General features: G+C 35.8%; 1 protein-coding gene and 1 pseudogene across 1 annotated transcript in view; one reads left to right on the top strand and one right to left on the bottom strand.

Moving 5' to 3' along the window:
- NLK (nemo like kinase) overlaps positions 1 to 23652 on the top strand; it is a 164653-nt gene that overhangs the window by 79337 nt on the left and 61664 nt on the right. Inside the window, exon 2 of the mRNA XM_019423819.2 lies at positions 15492 to 15621. Coding sequence (XP_019279364.1) covers positions 15492 to 15621 — 130 coding nt within the window. The remainder of the gene's footprint in view (positions 1 to 15491; positions 15622 to 23652) is intronic.
- On the bottom strand, positions 13581 to 13678 carry LOC128774340 (U6 spliceosomal RNA; annotated as a pseudogene).

Genomic DNA, 23652 nt, shown 5'->3' with positions numbered 1-23652 from the left:
TAAATGGTATAGTCCAACAAAAATATCTAACAGTTATAAATATATCTGCAGTCAACATGGAAGCACCCAGATATGTAAAGCAGTTAATAACAAACATAAAAGAAATAATCAATGGTAATACAATAATAGTAGGGGACTTTAACACCCGCTTACACCAATGGATAGATCATTCAAGCAGAAAATCAACAAGGAAACAGTAGCTTTGAATGATACATTGGACCAGATGGATCTAACAGGTATTTTCACAACATTCATCCCAGAATACACATTCAAATACACATGGATCATTCTCCAAAATGGATCATATATTAAGCCACAAACAAATCTCAACAAATTCAAAAAGACTGAAGTCCTGGGACACCTGGGTGGCTCAGTCGGTTGAGCATCTGACTTCGGCTCAGGTCATGATCTCATGGTCCGTGAGTTCGAACCCAGCGTCGGGCTCTGTGTTGACAGCTTGGAACCTGGAGCCTGCTTCAGATTCTGTATCTCCCTCTCTGATCCTCCCCCGTTCATGTTCTGTCTCTCTCTGTCTCAAAAATAAATAAACATTAAAAAAAAATTTTTTTTTTAAATAAAAGACTGAAGTCCTACCATGCATCTTTTCTGACCACACTATGAAACTAGAAATCAATGGCAAGAAAAAACCTGGAAAGCACACAAATACACGGAGGTTAAATAACATGCTGCTAAAACAATGAATAAGTCAACCAAGAAATCAAAGATGAAATAAAAAAAAAAATACAAATGAAAAGGAAAACACGGTAGTCCAAATATCTTCGAGATACAGCAAAAGCTATTCTAAGAGGTAAGTTTATAGCCATACAGGTCTACCTCAATAAGCAAGAAAAATCCCAAATAAGCAACATAACATTGTATCTACAGGAACTAGAAAAAGAACAATAGGCAAAATCCAAAACCTGGATTAAGGAAGATATATATATATATATATATATATATATATATATATATATATATATATACACATACATACATACACACACACACACACACACACACACACACACACACCAAGTCAATGAAACCAGGAGCTGGTTTTTTGAAAAGATCAACAAAATCTATAAACCTTTAGTCAGACTCATCCAAGAAAAAAGAGAGGGAGAGAGGAAGGACTCAAATAAAATCAGAAGTGAAGGAGGAAAGTTAACAACTGATACCACAGAAATACAAAAGGTTGTAAGAGAATATTTTGCAAAGTTATATGCCAACAAATTGGACATCCCAGAAGAAATGAATAAATTCCTATAAACATAAAACCTCCCAAAACTGAATTAGGAAGAAATAGAAATTTTGAACAGACTGATTACCAGCAATGAAATTGAATCAGTAATTTAAAAACTCCCAGCAAGCAGAAGTCCAAGGCCAAACAGCTTCAGAGGTGAATTCTACCAAATATTTGAACCTGTTCTTCTCAAATTATTCCAAAAAATGAAAGAGAGAGGAAAACTTCCTAGTTCATTCTATGAAGCCAGCATTACCCTGATACCAAAACCAGATAAAGACACTACAAAAAAGAGAATTACAGGCCAATATCTGTGATGAACATAGATGCAAAAATCCTTAACAAAATATTAACAAACCAAATCCAACAATACATTAAAAAAATCATTCACCACAATCAAGTGGGATTTATTCCTGGGATGCAAGGGTGGTTCAATATTTGCAATCAGTGTTATACATCACATCGATACAAGGAGAGATAAAAAACATTTTCATTTCAATAGATGGAGCAAAAGCATTTGACAAAGTACAGTATCCATTCATGATAAAAAAAAAAATAACCCTCTCAACAAAGTAAGATTAGAGGGAACATACCTCAGCATAATAAAAGCCATATATAAAGAAAAAACCACCAACAGCATAATGGTGAAAATCTAAGGGCATTTCCCCTAAGGTCAGGAATAAGGGATATCCACTCTCACCACTGTTATTTAAAATACTACTGAAAGTCATAGCTACAACAGTCAGACAAGAGGAGGAAACAAAAGGCATCCAAATTGGTAAGGAAAAAGTAAAACTTTCACTATTTGCAGACAACATGATATTACATATAGAAAACTCTAAAGACCCTACCACAAACTGATAAATGATAAACTGATAAATGAGTTCTGTAAGGTAGCAGTATACAAAATCAGTGTATAGAAATCTGTGGCATTTTTATATACCAATAATGAAGCAACAGAAAGAGAAATTAAGAAAGCAGTCCCATTTACAGTTTTATCAAAGATAATTAAATATCTCAGAATAAACTTAACCAAGGAGGTGAAAGACCTGTATTCTGAAAACTATAAAATTTTGATGAAAGGTATTGGAGACAGCACAAACAAGTGGAAAGATAGTCCATACTCATGAATTGGAAGAACAAATATTGTTAAAATGTCTATACTACCCAAAAGAGTCTACAGATACAATGCAATCCCTATCAAAATACCAGCAACATTTTTCACAGAACTAGAGCAAACAATCCTAAAATGTGTATGGAAACACAGAAAACCCCGAATAGCCAAAACAATCTTGAAAAAGAAAAACAAAGTTGGAGGTATCGCAATTCCAACTTTCAAGTTATACTACAAAGCTGTAGTAATCCAAACAGTATGGTACTGGCATCAAAACAGGCACACAGATCAGTGGAATAGAATAGAAAGCCCAGAAATAACTCCATGTTTATGATCAAGTAATCTTTGACAAAGGAGGAAAGAATATGCAATGAGGAAAAGACAGTCTTTTCAACAAATGGTGTTGAGAGAACTGGACAACTACATGCAAAAGAATGAAATTGGACCCCTGAGTTATGCCATACCCAAAAATAAATTCTAAATGGATTAAAGACCTAAATATGAGACCTATAATAGAGCATAGGCAGTAATTTCTCTGACATTGGATGTATCAACTTTTTTTCTAGATATGTCTCCTGAGGGAAGGAAAACAAAAGCAAAGATAAACTATTGGGACTGTATCAAAATAAAAAGCGTCTGCACAGCAAAGAAAACAGTCAACAAAACTAAAAGACAACCTACTGAATGGGAGAAGATATTGGCAAATGACATCTCTGGTAAAGGATTAGTATCCAAAATATAAAACGAACTTACACAGCTCAACACCCAAAAAACAAATAATCCAGTTAAAAATGGGAAGAAGACATGAACAGGCATTTCTCCAATGAAGACATGCAGATGGCCAACAGAGACATGAAGAGATGCTCAACATCACTCATCATCAGGGAAATGCAAATCAAAGCTACAATGAGATAATCAGCTCATACCTGTTAGAATGGCCAAAACCAAAACCACAAGAACAACAGGTATTGGAGAGGATGTGTAGAAAAAGGAACTCTCTTGCACTGTTGGTGGGAATGCAAACTTGTGCAGCCACTGTGGAAAACAGTACAGAGGTTCCTCAAAATTTTAAAATGGAACTGCCCTGTGATCCAGTAATCACACTGCTGAGCATTTGCCCCCAAAATACAAAAACACAAATTCAAAACGATACATGCATTCTATGTTTACAGCAGCATTATTTACAATAGCCAAATTATGAAAGCAGCCCAAGTATGTGTGTGTGAGAGAGAGAGAGAATAATTAAAATTTGCCATTTGCAACAAGAGGGGTGGATCTAGGAAGTATAATGCTAAGGAAATAAGTCAGTTGGAGAAACAAATACCGTATGATTTCACTCATATGTGGAATTTAAGAAAACAAACAAGCAAAGTCGGGGGTCGGGGGGAAGGAGAGAGAAACAAACTAAGAAACAGACTCTTGACTGTAGAGAACAAACTGTTGGTTACCAGAGGGGATGTGGGGGTGGGGTGGGGATTGGTGAAATAGGTGATAAGGATTCTTTTTATAGTGAGCACTGAGTAATGTGTAGAGTTTGAATCACTATATTGTGCACCTGAAACTAATGTAACACTGTATGTTAACTATGCTGGAATTAACATAAAAACTTAATACAAAAATAAAATTAAAATATTCTTCTATTTACCTACATATTTGCCATTTCTAGCTTTTCATTTCTTCTTGTGGATTTGAGCTACCATCTGAGATTATTACCTGTAAGGCACATCTGCTGGCAACACATTCTGTTCCATCATTACTTATTTTGGAATGTTTTCATTTTGCCTTTATTTTTGAAGGACAGGGTCTTTTTTCATTGGATATAGAATTTTTACCTGCCCACCACCACCACTGCAAACATGGCATTCCACTGCCTTCTGACCTTAATGATATCTGATGAAAAGTCAGTCAGCAATTGTATTGTTTTTCCTCATTATTTTCAAGAGTTTCTTGGACTTGAAATATCTTTGATTCTGACATCTCTAGGTGCAGAACTCTTGTGTTTATCCTGTATGGGATGTTTGAGCTTTTTGGATCTATAGATTTTTATCAGATTTGGAAACTTTTAAACCATTATTTCTTCAAATATTTTTTTCTGCCCTTTTCTCTGTTCTTCTGGAACTCCCATTAGGTATATGTTGGTGTACTCTTGTGTTACTGCGTAGGTCTCTGAGGCTGTCTTCATTTTTTTTTCAAACTTTTTCTTCTCTGTTCTTGTTCATTTCTATTGACCTATCTTTTAAGTTTACTGATTCTTTCTTATGCTATTTCATATCCACTATTGGGTCAATCTACTGAATTTTTCATTTCTAATATTGTACTTTTCAACTCTTGAATTTGATTTGGATCTTATGTTTTTTTAATTTGTTTTTATATTGAGCTGTCCTATTTGTTGAGTCATTGTCACAATATTTTTTTAAATTCTCTAAACATGATTTCCTTTAATCCTTTGAATATATTTATAGTAGTTGCTTTTGAAGTGTTACTGAAAGCGATATCTGGGCTCACTCAGAAAGTATTTCTATTGACTGCTTTTTCCCCTGAGTATGGGTCACATTTTACTGTTTGTTTACATATCTTGTAATTTTTTTTGTTAAAAACTGGACATATTTGATAATATATTATAACAACTCTGGATCTGATTCTTCCCCAGTCCCCCTTCCACCTGAGGGTTGTCATTATTGACATATTGCTATTATTGTGTATGTTTGCTTATATTTAAGTAATTTGGCTGGACTTAAGGTGCACAATCTTCCTCCCCCGTGGGGTACAGCCACTTAAATCTGCTTAGGTTTTTTTTAATTTTTAGCCTGGCCCTCTTGGGGTGCCCTTTGTGTCTTTGTAGCTCAGTGGTCAGCCGGTGATGAGTTAAAGGTTGTGCTCAAACATCTCGAGCCAGTAAGGCTTCTTTCCATTGCGAGTATGTTAGGGAGCTCATCCAGTTTCCAAATATGCTCCAGCTTTTATTTTCTGTTGAGTCTCTCCGTTCTTCCCTTTACCTGTGGAAAGCCTCTCAGTCGGCCATGGGTATGTGCAGAGCAGAGGCCTTCTCAGGTCACCTCTGAGTACATAAGCAGCCTTCAGTTCTCCAGGGACGTGTGGAGAGTTTACCTAGCCCACTGTGGCTATCATTTCCAGAATCCCCTTGTTAAATTTCTGGATTTATGTTAGTCTATCTCATTTCCCAGCTGGGATAACAACCTAGACTTGCAGAGCTGTAGGCTTTCTCTTTTCTTTTCCAGTTGAGTTTAATACTCCACTTCAGATCACATCAGCAACTTCACGCAGTGAAGCTGCTGGTTTTCATGGCCAACAGCCTGGACTGTGCTTGGGTGGGGGGTGGGGGTGAGTAAGGAGCAGCCCAAGCAATAACACCATTTGACTTTCATTGTTCTTACCCAAAGTTCCACAGTTTTTCATAAATAAACACTTTTGAATTGGTTGTTTGACTTTGGTTATTTTCTGGAGTCCTGAAATGGTTGTTTTTGACATTTTTGTCCAGTTTTATAGTTGTTTTGAGGGGAAAGGATTTGCTGACCTCTTCAGTTTGCCACAGCTGGAAATCTTGCCTCCTGCTTTGTATTTGCAATATTTTTGGTTTTGGTTATTTTTAAAGGGCTCACTAATTAAAAACCTGAAGCACATCTATGTATTGTAGCTGCTTCAGCATTTTGCTTAACAATGGAAGAAGTTAGGAGATTGTGACTAGATTAGGGGTGGGACTTAGTTCTGCTATAATACTGCTGATAGCACTCTCCTGTGGAATGTTTCTTAATAGCATATTCTTGTGTAATGATGAAGAAAACGTTTATTTTTTAAAGTAAGTTCCTTTGGAATTCTACCAAAACATATGAAAGATGTTACATATACTCCTCTCTACAGAATAAATCAGTGGTATAAGAAAATATATGACAAAATTCATTGGGCTTGTATAGATGTGTATCCTTATGAAGATAATTGTCCTCTTTTTTTTTTTTTTTTTTTTTTTAATTTTGAGAGAGACATCACAAGCAGGGAAAGGGCAGAGAGAGAGAAAGAGAATCCCAAGCAGCCTCCCCACTGTCGGTGCAGAGCCCAACATGAGGCTCGAGCTCACGAACCATGAGATCATGACCAGAGCCAAAGTCAAGATTCGGACACTTAACCAACTGAGCCACCCAGGCGCCCCAGAATTGTCCCCTTTAAAAATTACTCATTGTACAAATTTCAACCTAAAGTACCTTTTCATGTTAAATTTTTAACTGAGAAGCTTATCTTTACCTTTTCAGTTACATAATAACACAAATACAGAAGTGTGTACAAAATATACAACTTTTTTATTTATCACAAAGTATACACCTCTATAGCCATGAGTCATGTGAGAAATATAGGACATTGCTAACACCCAGAAGTCTCCTCTGCACCCTCCCCATCATTGTCTCCTCCCCAAGATAACCACTGTCCTGGTTTTTATGGTAACGGCTTCCTTTTTTAATAGTTTCTGTCTCCTAAGTATACATCCCTAAACATTCGAGTTCAAATTTGCTTTTATTTTTAATATTATGGAAATGAAATCTTACATTATTATTTGCGACTGGTTTTTTTTTTTTTGTTCAAAATTATGTGTATAAAGTTTGTCTGTGTTGTTGTATGTAGCAGTAATTCATTTTAGTTACTGTAGAGTTTTCTTATGAATACACAACAGTTTGTTACTCTATCCTACTGTTCATGGATATATGGATTGTTTCCAGTTTTAAGGGTACTAAAAATGTTGCCATGAACACACTTGTATGTTTAGTGATAGGTGTGCACATTCCTTTGGGGTATATACCTTGGAGTCAGATTGCTGGGTCACAGTGTATTCATGTCTTCATTTTAGTATATAAAGCCCATCTGTTTCCCATAGCGATTGTACCAATTTAAATTCCTACCAGCAGTCTGTAAGAATTGCCATTGCACCACATATCACCAAAGATTTGGTATCATCTTTTTATTACTGGCCATTTTGGTAGTTTTATAGTACTTGCTCACTGTGGTTTTAATTTTCATTTCCAAAATGACTAATAAGGCTAGTATCCTTTTCATATGTTTATTGCCTATTTGGATTATTCTATTTTGTAAAATGCCCTTTCAAGCCCTTTTTAAAAATTGATTTGTAGGAGTTCTGCACGTATCTGGATAAATGCTTTGTTCCTTATATATGTGTTACAAGCATCTTCTGTATGACTTGCATTTTTACTCTTAATGTACAGATAATGAAAAGTTCTTGATTTTAAAGTAGTCAAAAAAATGAATTTTCCTTCTGCATTATGATTTGTGCTTTTTGTGTCCTATTGAAGAAATCTCTCCCTTCCCCAGTATCTTGAAGGTCTTCTATATGTTATCTTCTAAAAGCTGTATGATACTGCTTTTCACATTTGTATCTGCATTCCGCCTGGAATTTATTTTTGTGTATGGAGTGAAGTAGAGATGAAGATTCATTCTGTTTTTCCAAGTGATACCTCCTTATTCTAGTACCATACATTGAAAAGAATGTTGTATCTGTCAGGGTCCAGTCAGGAGAAAGAAACCACACCAGTCGTTTAAACAGTTTAAAGTGGGGAGAGATGCTAATTAGCTATAAAGTTGTTTGTAAAGTTGTAGGTAATTAAAAAGATAAGAGAACACTAAGGTATCATGGAAGTAACAGCCACCTCTAGCTATGGCTAGAGGAATATCATGGAAGAGGTCAGAATTATTAGGACTTGGAACCCCATGCAGCAGAAATTCAGACATCTAAAGCAAAGGATACTAACTCACTAGTGCTGGTATCTGGGGGTAGAAGAGGCAGTGAGGCTGGTTCTGCAAGTGAGGAAACTATAAACTGGGTTCAGCCACAAAGTTATAGAAAGACACTGCCACTGCTGGGAGTGAAGTGCTAGGTTGACACAGAAACAAGAGACAGACGGGAAGCCCATAGGAAGGGGTAAGTCCCCTTTTCTTTCTCCAGCCTTGTAGTCTCCTACAAAGCCCCCTTTTGGCAGAGCCTAACATGGAGCTAGTTGGCAAAACCAAAATGTGGTTTGCAGTCATAGCCCTGGTATTACATATTTGTGTTTAGACAGATGGGTTTGAAGCTGAAGAATCTGTTTATGGGTCATATTTCTGTTTCATTGGTCCATTGCACCAAAATTACACTGACTATGCTGTTGTAGCTTTATGATAACTTTTCATATGTGGTAGAGCAATTTTTCCCACCTTATTCTTCAGGACTGTCTTAGCAGTCTGTGGCATATGTACATTTCCATAAAGACTTTAGAACTAATTTGTCTAGTTCCACAAAAGAAGACCTTTTGGGGCTTTGATTGGAATTTCAGTGCATCTATAAATCAGGTTGGGGAGAATTGAAATTTTTATAATATTGAGTTTTCTAGTCCATGAATATGGTATGTCTCTCCATTATTTATGTCTTTAATTTCAATGTTTTTTTAGTCTTTTTATGTAGAAGTCTTGCTTACTTAGCTTTTGTTAGCTTTAATCAAAGATAATGGATATTTTTTATATTGTAAAGAGTATTTAAACATTTTTTAAAATTTCAGTGCTTTTACTTAGAAATTTTTTCAAACATATATTTTCTTTATTTTTGAATATTTTAACCCCATTTTACCAACCACTAGATTCAATAATTATCAACATTTGCTTCATTTATTTCAACAATGCTTTTTAATGAAATATTTTAAAACAAATCTTAAATCTCATGTCATTTCACCTATATATACTTAAGTATACATTCCTAGAAAAATAGGAACATTTTATTTATAACCATAATTCCAAACCTTATGTTCCTTTTTATTTCAAAAATTACATTTTATTGGTATATTGGTTGGTATGTTCAGTTTGCTTTTAACTAACAACATATTGGGACTTACATTTTATGTTAAGAAATTATTAAAATATTAGCTTAGTCACTAAAATATTAAAAATAATTTAAAATGACATTTCTTCCAATGACGTGAACTTTGTGTTTCTAAATTCATTATAATTTTTTGACATCAACAAAACCATACTGTTAAAAACAGACTGTGTGAATGAAACCATTCTTTTCTTTCATTTGGTGGCTTCTACATTTATAAACCTAATGAGCAACAAAATTGCCATTCTTTAATTTAAAAAAATTCTTTATTAAAAAATTCTTTGTATTCTTCAGTATTCCTATTACTGAACACATATCTTTTTTAAAAATTTTTTTTTTAATGTTTATTTATTTTTGAGACAGAGAGAGACAGAGCATGAACGGGGGAGAGTCAGAGAGAGGGAGACACAGAATCTGAAACAGGCTCCAGGCTCTGAGCTGTCAGCACAGAGCCCGACGCGGGGCTCGAACTCACGGACCGCGAGATCATGACCTGAGCCGAAGTCGGCCCCTTAACCGACTGAGCCACCCAGGCACCCCTGAACACATATCTTTTAAGAAGTCATCAGTGGGATTAAAAGCAAGCACATTTTTGTGTGACATAGGTTGAGTTTGGGTTATCTTTTATAACTTCTTTTTGTCATAAACTATTAAAATGTAAGAAGAAGATGCAGTTGTGGATTTTTTCCCTTTGTGGTGGCTTTGAACAGAAACCTTTTTTTCATTGCAGGTGGTTCTCTTTCCCATACAATATTCATGGGTCTGTTTCTAGGAGAGGACTGTGGCTAGTGGGCCATGAAAACTTCCTAGACTTGGCAGGCTAGGCTGTGTCATGTTCACCCTCTAACATGAGAAAATCCCTATTGAAAAGACAGTGTGGCAACTTTCTTGCAGGCAAGTCATACTCCTCACAAAGATATTTGACAGCAACTGAGAGGTCTCTGTGTCTTTGCCAGCATCTGCAGTAAGGATGGAGCTAATTATAATTAATTCATGGTCTGAAGAACAAGAAAATGTTCTCAAGTCAATAATAATTAGTATAAAAGGATTTTCCACCTATATTTTAACTTAACCAATGGTTATTGGTGGGGAATTGGGGTCCTAAAAGTTAGATCTTTTTCACTGGTAACAAGTATTTGAAAATAAACATGACAGCCTAATATTGAATGATGTGCCTGTTCCTTATTTCTCCTCCCTTATCAGCACCCCTGGGGATCTCACTATCGGTCAGAATGGTCCAGGGATATCTCACCAGCTGGGGCCATTGCTATATATACTTGTTTAAACACAGAGTTAGGGGACGTTTCAGTTCATATTTTAACACTTTCAGTTAAATGTAGGTATTTTGTTTCTTCCGATTAATAGTGGTATGTTAGGATATGAGGAAAAAGAACGAACCATTTCACTGCTTTGGTTTAGCTATTATATAAGGCCTTTTTACCTTGTAATATCAGATTCACAAATTTGGGATCACTTTAGGAGGATCTTGAAAAAAAGGAAAAGGATTTCTTCTAGAGCGCTAACTCAGCAAATACCAAATTTGAATAAACATAAAAGAAAAACCAATAACCAAGCATCAGAAAACTCCAGCCAATGGAACAAATTACCTAAATATGAGAATCTTTCTTCATGTGTTTTTAGGTGGAGACAGGGAAGCCTAGAAAGTTTATTCCTCTAAATAGTGTGCAATTCTGTAAATTATGTCAAAGTACACACAAACTGTAGCCTGTTAAAATTTTGGTTAGAAAGACCAAAGAGATGTAAAAATAAATTCCTTATTCCCTAACTTACAGTGTCGTTGAACATATAAGGACTAAGGTACAAATAAGATACATTATTTAGAGGTATTTGTTGTCAGAAATTTTACCTCATAGTTTGCTATTGTTTTCTCAAGCAGACTTAATCTAAATACGAGTAAAAATAACTTTTAAGGAAATGAATTTCAAAGTGAATGCAAAGGCAATAATCTAAATATTTAGAGTCTAGTTGGGTTCTGTTATTGAGATATGTTCTTTATTGGTACAGTTGACGTAGTAATTGTAGTGTGCATAGCAAAAATAGAAGATTGCTGATTACAAGTTTATGTGAATAGAATTAGAAGAGCCTGATTTTCTCAATCTTAGTGAAACATTTTCATTATAAATTATTTATTTGCTTTGAATAGTTAAAAACCTGTATCAGAGAAAAAAAAAAAAACAAACAAACCTGTATCAGAAACATGAACTTTAAAACTGCTAACCCATGTGGGGAAAAAATTCGTCACATAAAATAAATGAGGAGCATATAATTTCTTGAAGATTCTTGCTTAGTGTAGCGATAGTGATTTAAAGATGTTGTAATGTAAGGTTCTAGTGTCTCAAAATGTGTCGCCAATAAGTTTCACTCTTGTTTCATTCCAGCCCTTCTACTTTTCCATAATTTAAGCATATTTGTGGCAGTGGTCAGAGTTTCCTGGGATTAAGAGAGCTCTAGAACAAAACAACCACACCAGATCCAAAAAGCTTCCTATTTTGGTTTTGTACTCTTTTGGCTAACTATATTTCTCTGAAGAATGGCTTGTGGATTCTTCTGGCTGTTTAAAAAAGTTGAACTTGTATTCCAAACGTAGGAGAAGGACTGATATATATACTCTGGACAGATAGAAGAAAAAATTATTTTTTCACAACCCTTAAAACTGTATCTTTAATACACTGTTTGCAGAATCACATGTTGATTTAAAACATAGTAAAGAAATACCTGTTTTAGTGTAACGTGACTGCTCATGAAGATCATCAGGTGAAATGACAGATGCACTGTTTTATTTAGGGCATCCAGTATTCAGTAGAGAAAATAACTGACCAGTAAGTGAATTGTAGATCAAAGCATGCCTCCTTTTTTTCTGAACTGAGGAAAGTCGCCCTAAATGTTAGTTCATTATCTCTACAGCTGGGGCTTCATTAACAAGTACAGTTGGAATAACCAGGGTATTGCAGCAGCAGAGAAACTAAGCACAGCAAGCCTTTCAGTAACAAAGAAAATAAAAGAATTCCTGTGTAACAGGCTTCCACACTTATCTGTGTTCCGTGGTACTGTTTGTGCTGAACTAAAGCATCTGCTACCTCAAGTTAAGAGAGAACAAACTCAACATGGCGTGAAATTACTGCACAGCCATTCACATTCATTAGAGTTATATTGTTACCAGCCACAAGCATGACTGGCTTTTGCATGAATAATAAAATAAAACGCTGCTTTGTGAATTTTGCCTTAAAACATTGCAAGGCACAGTACTAACCTTGAGCCAAGAGTGGGTTTATCTTAGAGCAGCTTTCCTTACCACAGTAGAGTCAGGACGAATAAGAAGGCCAACGTTGGAAAGAAGTATTGCTGTCTGAGGCCTCTCTGGAAAGGGCAATGTATTAAATGAGTTCCCTCATTCTTTAAAACTAATAGTTGTTGGGTAGGCTAGCTATTTAGAAAGACGCTACAATTATTAAGGTACCACTTGGCAACCACTGTAGTATTAGCTGATTCAGGCAAAAGTTGCCAATGGATACTAAATGGGTCAAAGTTTGATGAGGAGTAGAACAGTGACACAATTAGAAAGGGAAAACATAGTCATTTTGCAGCGTAGCAACCTGACAGACACCTCATCCCAGTGATCAAAGATCACCAGAAATGGGGAAAACTGACATCATGTACCTCCTAGTGTGATGCACTGAGAAGACATCACTTCTGAGTTATTCCTGTTAAAAATACATAACCTGAATCTCATCATGAGAAAACACTACACAAACCCAAATTGAGGAGCAGTCTGCAAAAAAACTGGCCTGTCCTCTTCAAAAATGGCAGTGTCGTGAAAGACAAAGGAATGCTAAGTAACTATTCTACATTAAAGAAGTCTCAAAAGACACTGACAACTAAATGCAATGTGTGGTCCAAAATTTTCCTTCCTTGCTATATCATTGACATTTTTATCTTCTAGTATCTAGTTATAGAAGTGGTATAGGGGGCGCCTAAGCTTCTGACTCTTGATTTCGGCTCAGGTCATGATCCTATGGTTCGCAAGATCGAGGCCTGCGTTGGGCTCTGAGCTGGCAGCATGGAGCCTGCTTGGGATTCTCTTCTCTCTGCCCCACTTCTGCTTGCACGCTCGCTCTCGCGCGCATGCTCTCTCTCTCAAAATAAATAAACGTTGAAAAAACAAAGAAAACTTAAAAATAGAAGAAGTGGTGTGTTAAAAGGAAAAATTATTTTTAACAGTCTGAATATATATAATATTATATTCAGTTTCCTTCCTATTTTACTTACCAGGTTTATGTGGATTTTTAGGAGTGTTATGGACTGGGTTTTTTGTTTGTTTGTTTGTTTGTTTGTTTTTTAATATGAGACATATGCCTGATTTTCATGTCATCCTTGCACAGGGACCGTGCTAATCTCTTACATTCCAATTTTAGTCTATGTGCTGCCAAAGCAAGCATTGGGTTGGTATTTTTTAAGCAATAGTCAAGAATGTTACGTCTCTTAGTTGAATTACAGTTGAAGCTATTGAAGACTTAAAAATTATAACTCTTCATTATTTTACCAAATTTTCAGTCATTGGGAGAAAGTAGAGTCCTCATGCTGTTTAAAAATACTAGAATGCGCGATTTAAGAGTTTCCATGAGCACGTAGGAAAAGAAGTAGTGATCACTAAGATTAATTTATAAAGTCATGGTATTCATAAAGAAGTTTGTATAGTTTTTAGACAGGTTGGTAGATAATAGGAATGCTTCATTTTCAGGAAGGCAGTTTGATGAGTATCTGATTTCTTGTGGACAATAGGAAGAAATAAACTGAGTGATTATGGTTAATTAAATAAGTAATTAATTTTGAATAATAATTGGATACTGGTCTCCTAGGTGGTTTCTAGTATTGTATCTGTTGCAGATCTGTTCTGTCCTGTTCTGAACTTTAATTAAATAACTTGGATAAAGGCATTGATAACCTATAGATCAGACTTTTAAATGAAACAAGTCTGGGAGAGACAGCCAAAGCATTGATGGCTGAAACAGGAACTGAAAGAGAATGATCGCCAAGAATGACCGGTAGGAATCAGCAAAATAAATTTGACAGGAATAAATTCTACAGGGATAGCCAGTCGTAGGTGATGGGTGGTAGGAAAAAAAGCTTTAAGATAATTCATGGGGGCGCCTAGGTGGCTCAGTTGGCTAAGCATCTGACTCTCGATTTTGGCTCAGGTCATGATCTCGCAGGTTCCTGAGTTCAAGCCCCAAGTCAGGCTCTGTGCTGAGTGTGGAGCCTATTTGGGGTTCTCTCTCTCTTTCCCTCTTTTTCTGCCCCTCCCACACTTGCTCTTTCTCTCTCTCTTTCTCAAAAATAAATTAAAAAAAAGTTTAGAATCCTTTACTGAACCATTAAAAAAAAAGATAATTCACAGAAAATCACTTGCAAAATGGCCAATTGGACATATTTTAACAAATTTAGTGTTTTGTTTCCTTTAACTAATTTGATTTAATGTGTATCATTTGGGTTCAGTCAGAAAACTGGAAACCATACTAGTCTGTCAAACATAGGGCAATGTAATTTAGGGAATTGATTTTATAGGTGTTAGAAGACTAAAGGGTAAAAAAGGGAGACACTGAGCTATTAAAAGAAGCTACAGGAGGCAGCTACCATACCAAGAGCCTTTTAAGGGGCAAAAGGGAAGCTACGTAACCTAGAAGCTACAGCCTAAGCTGGCACTCAGACTTCTGAGGAGAGGACACTGTTCAGCTATTGTTCAGCTACCGAAATCCATATTACTAAAAGATGTCCATTTATATAAGAAGCCAAAATAATTAGATTGTGTTCTTTATGTTGAATTAAATGTGATTAACATGTGAATTAACATCTCTTCCATCTTGAATTTGGTTCTGAAAATAAAGCATAAAACTAATTTGACTTTGGTTTTGTTAATCTGTACCCGCCCCCATTTTTTAAATGGCTTTACCACTAATTAGCCCTCCTACCGGAGATGTATTGCTAAATGATCTCTCAGAAAAAGTGTTTATAAATTTAGAGAAGGATTAAAAAAAAACAAACATGGCAGATGAATTGGGTGGGCTAAACATTCTCTTTGATTATAGGTGTGTGCTTTTTAAAAATCTTCTTTCTCACTGATATCTTAAACATTGTTAAGTGGATCGAGTAGTTTAAGATCAAGATAATTGTCATGCTCTGAAACATTGAAGAACAAAGTTTGGAATTGATTTCTCTTCTCTTCCTCTCCCCAAATATTGCTTCTTTAGGTCAGTAACAGATCCAAGAGATGGAAAGAGAGTAGCACTCAAAAAGATGCCCAACGTCTTCCAGAATCTGGTCTCTTGCAAAAGGGTCTTCCGGGAATTGAAGATGTTGTGTTTTTTTAAACATGATAATGTAAGTGAAATTCCTCTTTGGAATAAACTATTTCCTACGCATGCTTAATTGTGTTAATAGAGAGCAAAAGAGAGTTAAAAGGGAACGTGCAAGTTATTAAGGAGTTTGGAAACCTGAGAAAACTTAGACCCTATTTGTAAACAACGACCAAGTTTAAGTGAATTCTAAGATGTATTAAATATTAATTAACGTAAAGCAAATGTTACTATTTAGCTGAGGAACAGTACTAATATTTAACATAAAAGAGAGTGTAATATGTAGTCTGAGTGATGTAAGTGGAAATAATTGGCCCCTGATTTTAAATGCTTTATTTATTTGTTTTTAATATTTATTTATTTGTGAGAGAGCACAAGCAGGTGAGGGGCAGAGAGAGAGGGAGACACAGAGTCTGAAGCGCTCTGGGCTGTCAGCACAGAGCCCGACACAGGGCTCGAACTCAGGAGCCATGAGATCATGACCTGAGCCAAAGTCGGATGCTTAACTGACTGAGCCACCCAGTCAGCCCTTTAAATGCTTTATTTTTAACCTTTAATATTTTTAATCAGATTAACTTAAAGATGTAGGAAAACAGTTTCTTCTCTTAAACAACCAGATAGCTGTTAAAGTAACATAGGTTAGCTTATTTATGGCTATATTTAAAAATGTCAAGACTCATGAGTGAATAGAATCATTGTGGTTTGAGAGATTGCTTTTCCTCAACTAATCCTGAATTAAACATTTGATACATGTAAAATTTACCTGGGGATATTAGCATTGGACTTTTAAGTTTTCAATTTCATGTGAAAAAAACTGCCTTACATTCTGCATTTGGTTTTCAGCTTCCGTTATTTTAATTGCTAAGAGAAAAACTTTATCAGAAATACAATAATTTCTTGTGAGTCTGACTGCTCGTTTGCACAGGAACCTTTAGAACTTTGGCCAAAGTGTAGGTCTCATTTTAAGAGAAAAATGTTTAAAAGTTTGAGGTGTTTGGTAAAACTAGGAATATCAAAGAAATATATTTATTTGAAACTCCTTGCTTGGGCATATTTCATTTTATTGATGACTTCTCTTGAAATCCGTCTTCCTTAAAGTTTTTTAAAAAGTTATTGCTGTCTTTCAGTCAGTTGGAACTGCCTAAAAATGTGTTTGTTTCAGTGACTTTCAAAATACCACTTTTATGACTCTTTCCTCAAATTTTGTGAGTAATTTAGAGTTATGTCTAGTGCTTGCTTATTTATTTCTCGACTTTGAGTCCCACCCCAACATCAAAGAGTACAAACCCTTATTTACATTGCTAGAAACTCAAGTAAAGGTATCCGTGGTGAAGAAATTTTTTGAAGGAGGCGTTAGGAATTTGCTTACTAAGGATTTCAATGGGTTATTACACTCAGACCTATCTTAGCTTCTTTTACAAAGGAAGGATGGCACATAGTTTCCTATCTACATATATTGGTATCTTTGCTCATGACTCATTGCTGTAGAGTCAAAGGTAGTGTTAGGGAGTCGTGTAAGAAAAGAAACTAAATTTTAAAAAACTTTTTGTGTGTGTGCTGACTTTTTTCATTTTTTAAAATGTTTATTTTGAGAGAGCGTGAGCACAGGGGAGAGGCAGAGAGAGAGAGAGAGAGAGAGAGAGAGAGAGAGAATCCCAGGCAGGCTCCACCCTGTCAGCAGAGCCCAACATGGGGCTCACTCTCACAACTGTGAGATTATGACCTGAGCTGAAATTCACAGTCAGTCGTTTAACCGACTGAGCCAGCCAGGCACCCCAAAACAAACTGAATTCTTGAAAATCATACCTATTAAAACATAGCAACCGATTGGAGCTCCTGAGCTCTATGATAAGAGAGTGCTCGTGACTCCTGTAGGAATATTCAAAAGTGAGACAGATAATTGGAGCTGGAGATGGCACAGCACCACTATTTTCTACATGAATTTATGCTGCGCTCCAAGATCTGTCTCCAAAAGCATCTCAGGGCCACACACCTGGTATGTGTGGAATGCCAGTCTGAGAGGCAACTGGTGTTTGATGTAGTTAAGGCAACAAATGTTTATTAATTGTGTCCCGTATATAGGCAGTACTAGGTCACATGGAGGATACAGAAAAAGTTTAAAATACCCTTTTTTGAGGGATCAGGTATTTAACACTTGTTGCTGTGTGTCAGGATGTATGCTAGATGCTTTCCATACATTAATTCATTTAATCCTTAAAAATCTTGTCAGAGAGTGCTTGTTATCCCTACTTTGCAGGGGAAGCAACCAAAGTTTAGAGTTAAATAACTTGCTCAAGGTCAGGGTGACACGAGATTGGAGTCGAAGTTTGTCTTGCTTCAGAGCCCATGTTCATTAATTCAACAAACATTTATTCTGCATATCCTATATTCCTAAACTACTTTAGCTTCTAGGGCTTTCTACCCTTAAGGAGTTTAGTAATGTGATAAATACTATGATTACAGTGCTTTGGGAGGACTGCCTACGTGGTTAAGCATTAATGCAAGACAGTCTGTGTTCTGTGAGTGGCAAAAAGCTAGGCAACCAGACCTAGAAGTATTATAATCACCAAGGTGATCCTTAAAAAGCAGATTCATGGGTCTCATCCCAGACCCACTAAATTAGAATCTCTGGGGTTGAGGCCCAAGGAGCTGCAGTTTTTAAAGCTCATGTGAATGCTGCCACACAGCATTATGCTACCATAATATTAAGAAAAAGAGAAATTTTTGTGAGCTTTAGAAGCTCAAATATGCTTTAAACGTGGTAGAGGTAAACCTTAAGATGAGCCTTTTGAGATTAAGATTTGATTGAAAGAAGAGGAAAGGAATGCCATGATGAAAATGGCATTTAGAAAGATTAACCTGGCCACTGTAGGAAGGTTGGATTTTAATTTGTGTGGCTTTTAATGTGTCAGGGACTAGCTACAAAGCCCTGGAGGCTTTGGATTTTCTTTTGAACAGAACCTTCAAAGTCACTATATCAGGGGTGCCTGGCTGGCTCAGTCAGAAGAGCATGCAACTCTTGATCTCGGGGTTGTGAGTTCAAGCCCCACGTTGGGCATAGAGCTTACTTTAAAAAAAAAAAAAGTCACATATGAAATTCATTGATTTTAGGTGATCTGATTGAGATACACACACACACACACTTTTTTTTCTTAAAGGACAGGTGGTTCATCATCTTAAAGATAGATTCACCTTGATGTAGCAACTTAGGGAAACATTAATGGGTTTAACTTTCTAAAGATTGTTGTTTAGGCTTATCACTAGAGTCTAGGCAGAATCTGAACTGTTATAAAATCTGGCAAAAATATTCTCTATTTCACCCACCTATGCACTGGTGCGCATGTACATGAAGGACATAATTGTCGTATTACCATCATGGAAAGGGCATGATTGAGTTTTTCAATTTTGTACTCCTTTGAGAATCTGATGAAAACTGTGAATCCTCTTTTGGAAAAATGCACATACACAGAATATTTATGTAATTTGAAGCTTTCACTAGTCCTCTAAAGCCCATTCAGAGCCCCCTTAGGGTCCATTGATTCCTGGGAAGATCCCCAGCAATACAAATCTGGGGCTTTTTCTTGTCCTTAGGCAATACCACTAAGTATGCAGTAGGCAGGCAGTCTCTTTGAAGAATGAGTAAGTAAGTGAAAGTGACAGCAAAAAAAGAAATCTCTGAGTCTGGAATGATAACCTCAGTGATCTCTCTCTTGGAGTTACTTTTTCCCAGTCTTTTAATTCTGGAGTATTCTTGAGGGATAGAAAAGACAAAGAGGAGGTAGTGGAGGCAAAGAAGAATGATTTGTTTTTCTTTGTATAATCTGACCTAACTCAGACAGGGCCTCGGGTTCATAAGTAGGGTAAAGAATCATACCAGTGTGGGACCAGTAGGACCCTTCTCTAAATGTAGACATGCTGTTTAGCTGTAGACATTATTAATGCTAGTATTTCTGTTACTGAGGAGTGAAAAGCCAAAGCATGCTGTAGACTGGATTACTTTGCAGTGGATTTGGAAAATTTTGTTTGCTGTCTGCCGAAAATTTGTGGTTCTGGGCAGATTCTTAATGTATTTAAAATAACACATTCTCTTGTGTCCATGAATTAGAAAACTCAGTTTGGTTAATCTGCATGTTCTCCCGAAACTGACTATATATTCAATGTAATCCCAGTCAGAAACCCAGCAGGGTTTGTATGTATGAGTGTGAGGAAATTGACAAATATTCTAAAGTTTATAGAGATTGAAAAGGCCTAAAATACTCAAGATCGTCTTGAAGAAGTTGAACAAAGTCTGTTCCACAACAAATATGTAAATTAATTAAAAGTAAATTGTAGACTTAAATGTGAAAGGTAAAATAATAAAGTTTCTGTAATAAAACAGGAAAATATCTTAAGACTTTGAGATAAAGATTTCTTAATGAGGCAAGTAAAGCATTAACCATTTAAAAAAAAAAAAAACACGGCTAAACTGGACACCATTGACCTTAAAAAATTAATGCTCATCAAAAGTTGAAGAGAATGAAAAGACAGACCTCAGACGTATATTCAACAAAAAACTTGTTTTCAGAATATATTATGTAATAGACAACTATAAATATTTAGCATTTGAGAAGACCATTAGAAATAAATATTTTACTTGACATTTTTTGGACTGCAAATTCTGTATCTAAACATCACATATGTTATAAATTTCTTTTTTTTTTTTAATTTTTTAATGTTTATTTATTATTGAGAAACAGAGCATGAGCAGGGGAGGGGTAGAGAGAAGGGGAGACACAGAATCGGAAGTAGGCTCCAGGCTCTGAGCTGTCAACACAGAGCCCGACATGGGGCTTGAACTCAAAAACCGCGAGATCATGACCTGAGCCGAAGTCGGATGCTTAACCAACTGAGCCACCCAGGCGCCCCATAAACATCACATCTGTTAAAAAGAGCTTCTACAGATCAAGAATTTTTACCCATTAGTAAAAGACTTAAGAATTTCACAAAAGAGGATAAGCAATGGCTAATAAGCACATGACAAAGTGCTCAAAGTCGTTAGTCATCAGAGAAAGGTAAATTAAACCATGATGAGATATTAATATACCCACCAGATTGGCTAAAATCAAAAAGACTGAAAATACCTAGTGTTGACAAGAATGTAAATCAGCTGAAGTTCTTAACATTGCTGGTAAGAGTATAAATTTGTAAAACCACTTGGGAAAACTGGCAGTTTCTACTAAAGCTAAACACACATCTACCCAGTGATCCAGCAGTTATACTCCTTGGTATACTCAGGACAAACCACATGTCCACCAAAAGACATGTACGAGAGTATTCATGGCTGCTTTATTCATAATACCTAGAAATTGGAAACAACCCAGATGTCTGCTGGCAGTACTCTGGATAAGTACATTGTGTTATATTCCACTCACACAATGGTGTACTACACATCAATAAAAAGGATGAACTATTGATCCACACATCAACAGGGATGAATTTCATAGGCATAACAATAAATGACAAAAGTCACAAACAAAAGTGGAAACATGATGGTGGAAAATTAGTGATCACCAAGCTCTGCCATCTACATTTGACAGACGTAGAGCTTGCCTTTGCCGTCTTCAGGGCACTTTGGAAAGGAGAACTGAGATTTGAATCATTCTTTATGATTTAATTTGTATAAAAGTTCAAGGATAGGCAAAACGAGTCTATGGTGATGGAAACGAAAATGGTGGTGACCTCTGAGCAGGGGTGGGTTTTGACTAGAAAGGAACAAGGGGACCTTCTGAGATGTTGAAATGCTTAACTTCTTGATCACATTTTAACCGTGGAGTAAAAATTCATCATATTACATACTTTGTGTAAAATTAATCAAATTATACACTTAGGATTTTCATACTTTATATTATAACTCTATTAAAAATAATAGTAATTATATAGTCACTACCTTAAAGAACTTAAAATCTGCTGGGGGGTGAGAATGGGGAAGGGAAAATTCCTTTGCTTAAACATGGGATTTAATTAAGACTTAAATATCTAGTTTTTATGATCTTAAATAGATTAGGATTATTTATAGCAGTTTTATTGATAAAGGACTAAGAAAAAGAAGCCATGTACACCTCATGTAACCAATGTATAATAAATCTTAATATCACAGGTTAAAATTCTAAAAAACAGCCACTATAATGGGCTTTTGTCGAGTTCTTAAAAGATCTGAGAAATGTGCTGAGACACTGTTTGGTAATGCCCATTATTTAAGGATGTATTTTAGTTCATTTTTTAATTAGACAAGTCTGCTTACCTTTTTTTTTTTTTTTTTTTGTATTTGAGATCCTTTGAAGAGTTGGTGGTATTTTGGGATACTTTGACTCTTTACAAGTCAAAGTCTTTACAAGCGTCCTCCTATTTACATCATAAGGCTAATCCCACACACTTTATTCCCACAAATAATAGTGGGGTTATAGAGGGACTCAGGCTATTTATATAGGGAGTCAGGCATGAAGTCTGGAGTTTGAAACTGCTACTATTCCTTCTCACTTATTTACATCACTTCTGTGATTCCTGGATCATTTCTGCTTATTTAAGCATTGTTTTTGACCCCTGGAAATAACAGTGGATGCCGTTTTCTGATAAGCATTTTGAGATAAAATAACGGTAATATAAAAAACAGGAGTTTAAAAAATTCCAAGCAGAGTTTAAAATATTGTATCTTTGAAGCTAACAATCCCAGCTAAATGCTTTAGTGCAAATGTCTAACCCTGTTTTATATGGCTTTTCTACAAAAAGCCTCATCAAATCTGGAATAAGAAAGCCTCATTCTTCTCCATCAGGCTTTAAAATGTATGGTTGTCACTTTCTCTAGATAACCTCTAATTATAGCAGATAGATTTGAAGTGTAAAATAGCTTTGTCTAATGGACGCTGTCACTCATTGCATTCTGCTTTCCCCCAAGACAGAATGTATTTGTTCAGATACAGAGCTGAGAGTCCGAAAGATGTCAAGTAAAACACTAATTTCTAACTGTCGTCTTCAAGCATCATCAAATATTCATGTTAAAAATTGTTCTATCACATAATGAGAAATGAATTTGCGTGAATTTGTGACACTAGCTAATTATAGGGTTTTAAACTTATAGGAATGAAATAATTTATCTTTCATATGATAAAAATTATGTTTTGAAGAAACTGGAAAATCTGTTATCTTTCATCTGTACCAAGATTCTAAGTATAAACATTTTAATTCAGAAAGGAAAGATCAAGATTCTTTATAAAACATATTAACTATTTTCAAACTTTTAAGTGTAACTGGCTTTAAAGTTGTGAGTAAAGACTTTTTCATTACAGGAGGTTTTAGTTTACATTTAGAATTTTAAAGTGACAAATGCTTGCCTGAGAAAAAAAACCAATGAGCAGAGTTTCTTCTTCCACATATAAATTGCAAGGGGAAAAGAAAAAGAGGAGAAATCTGTAGGTTAAAACTTAAAACACAAATCAACCATCATATGTAAATCCTATTTAGCTCCTGATTTAGACTAGAAAACTTTAAGAAAGAAAAGAAAATTAGAAATTTGAGGACTGGATGTTTGGTGGTATTAAAAAGCATAACATTTTTAGATCTGATAATTGTATTTTTGAAAAGTTTTTGTCTTTGGGGCACCTGGGTGGCTCAGTTGGTTAAGCGCCCAACTTCAGCTCAGGTCACGATCTCCCAGTTTGTGAGTTTGAGCCCCACATTGGTCTCTCTGCACTCCCCCAACTCTCACGTGCACTTTATCTCTCTCTCAAAATAAACATTTTTTAGAAATCTAAAAAAATAGGGGTGCCTGGGTGGCTCAGTCAGTTAAGCATCAGACTTCAGCTCAGAGCATGAGCTCATGGTTCTTGAGTTTGAGCCCCACATCAGCCTCTGTACTGATGGCTTGGAACCTGGAGCCTGTTTCAGATTGTGTGTCTCCTTATCTGCCCCTCCCCCACTCATGTTCGCGCGCGCTCTCTCTCTCTCTCTCTCTCTCTCTCTCAAAAATAAGCATTTAAAAAAATTATTTTTTTAATCTAAAAAAATAAAATAAAAGTTTTTG

The sequence above is a fragment of the Panthera pardus genome, unplaced genomic scaffold, assembly GCF_024362965.1.
Source record: "Panthera pardus isolate Hobbes unplaced genomic scaffold, ASM2436296v1 HiC_scaffold_3, whole genome shotgun sequence".
Classification (NCBI taxonomy): domain Eukaryota; kingdom Metazoa; phylum Chordata; class Mammalia; order Carnivora; family Felidae; genus Panthera; species Panthera pardus.
Note: the sequence above shows the minus strand (reverse complement) of the source record. Positions and strands in the feature narration are given on the sequence as shown.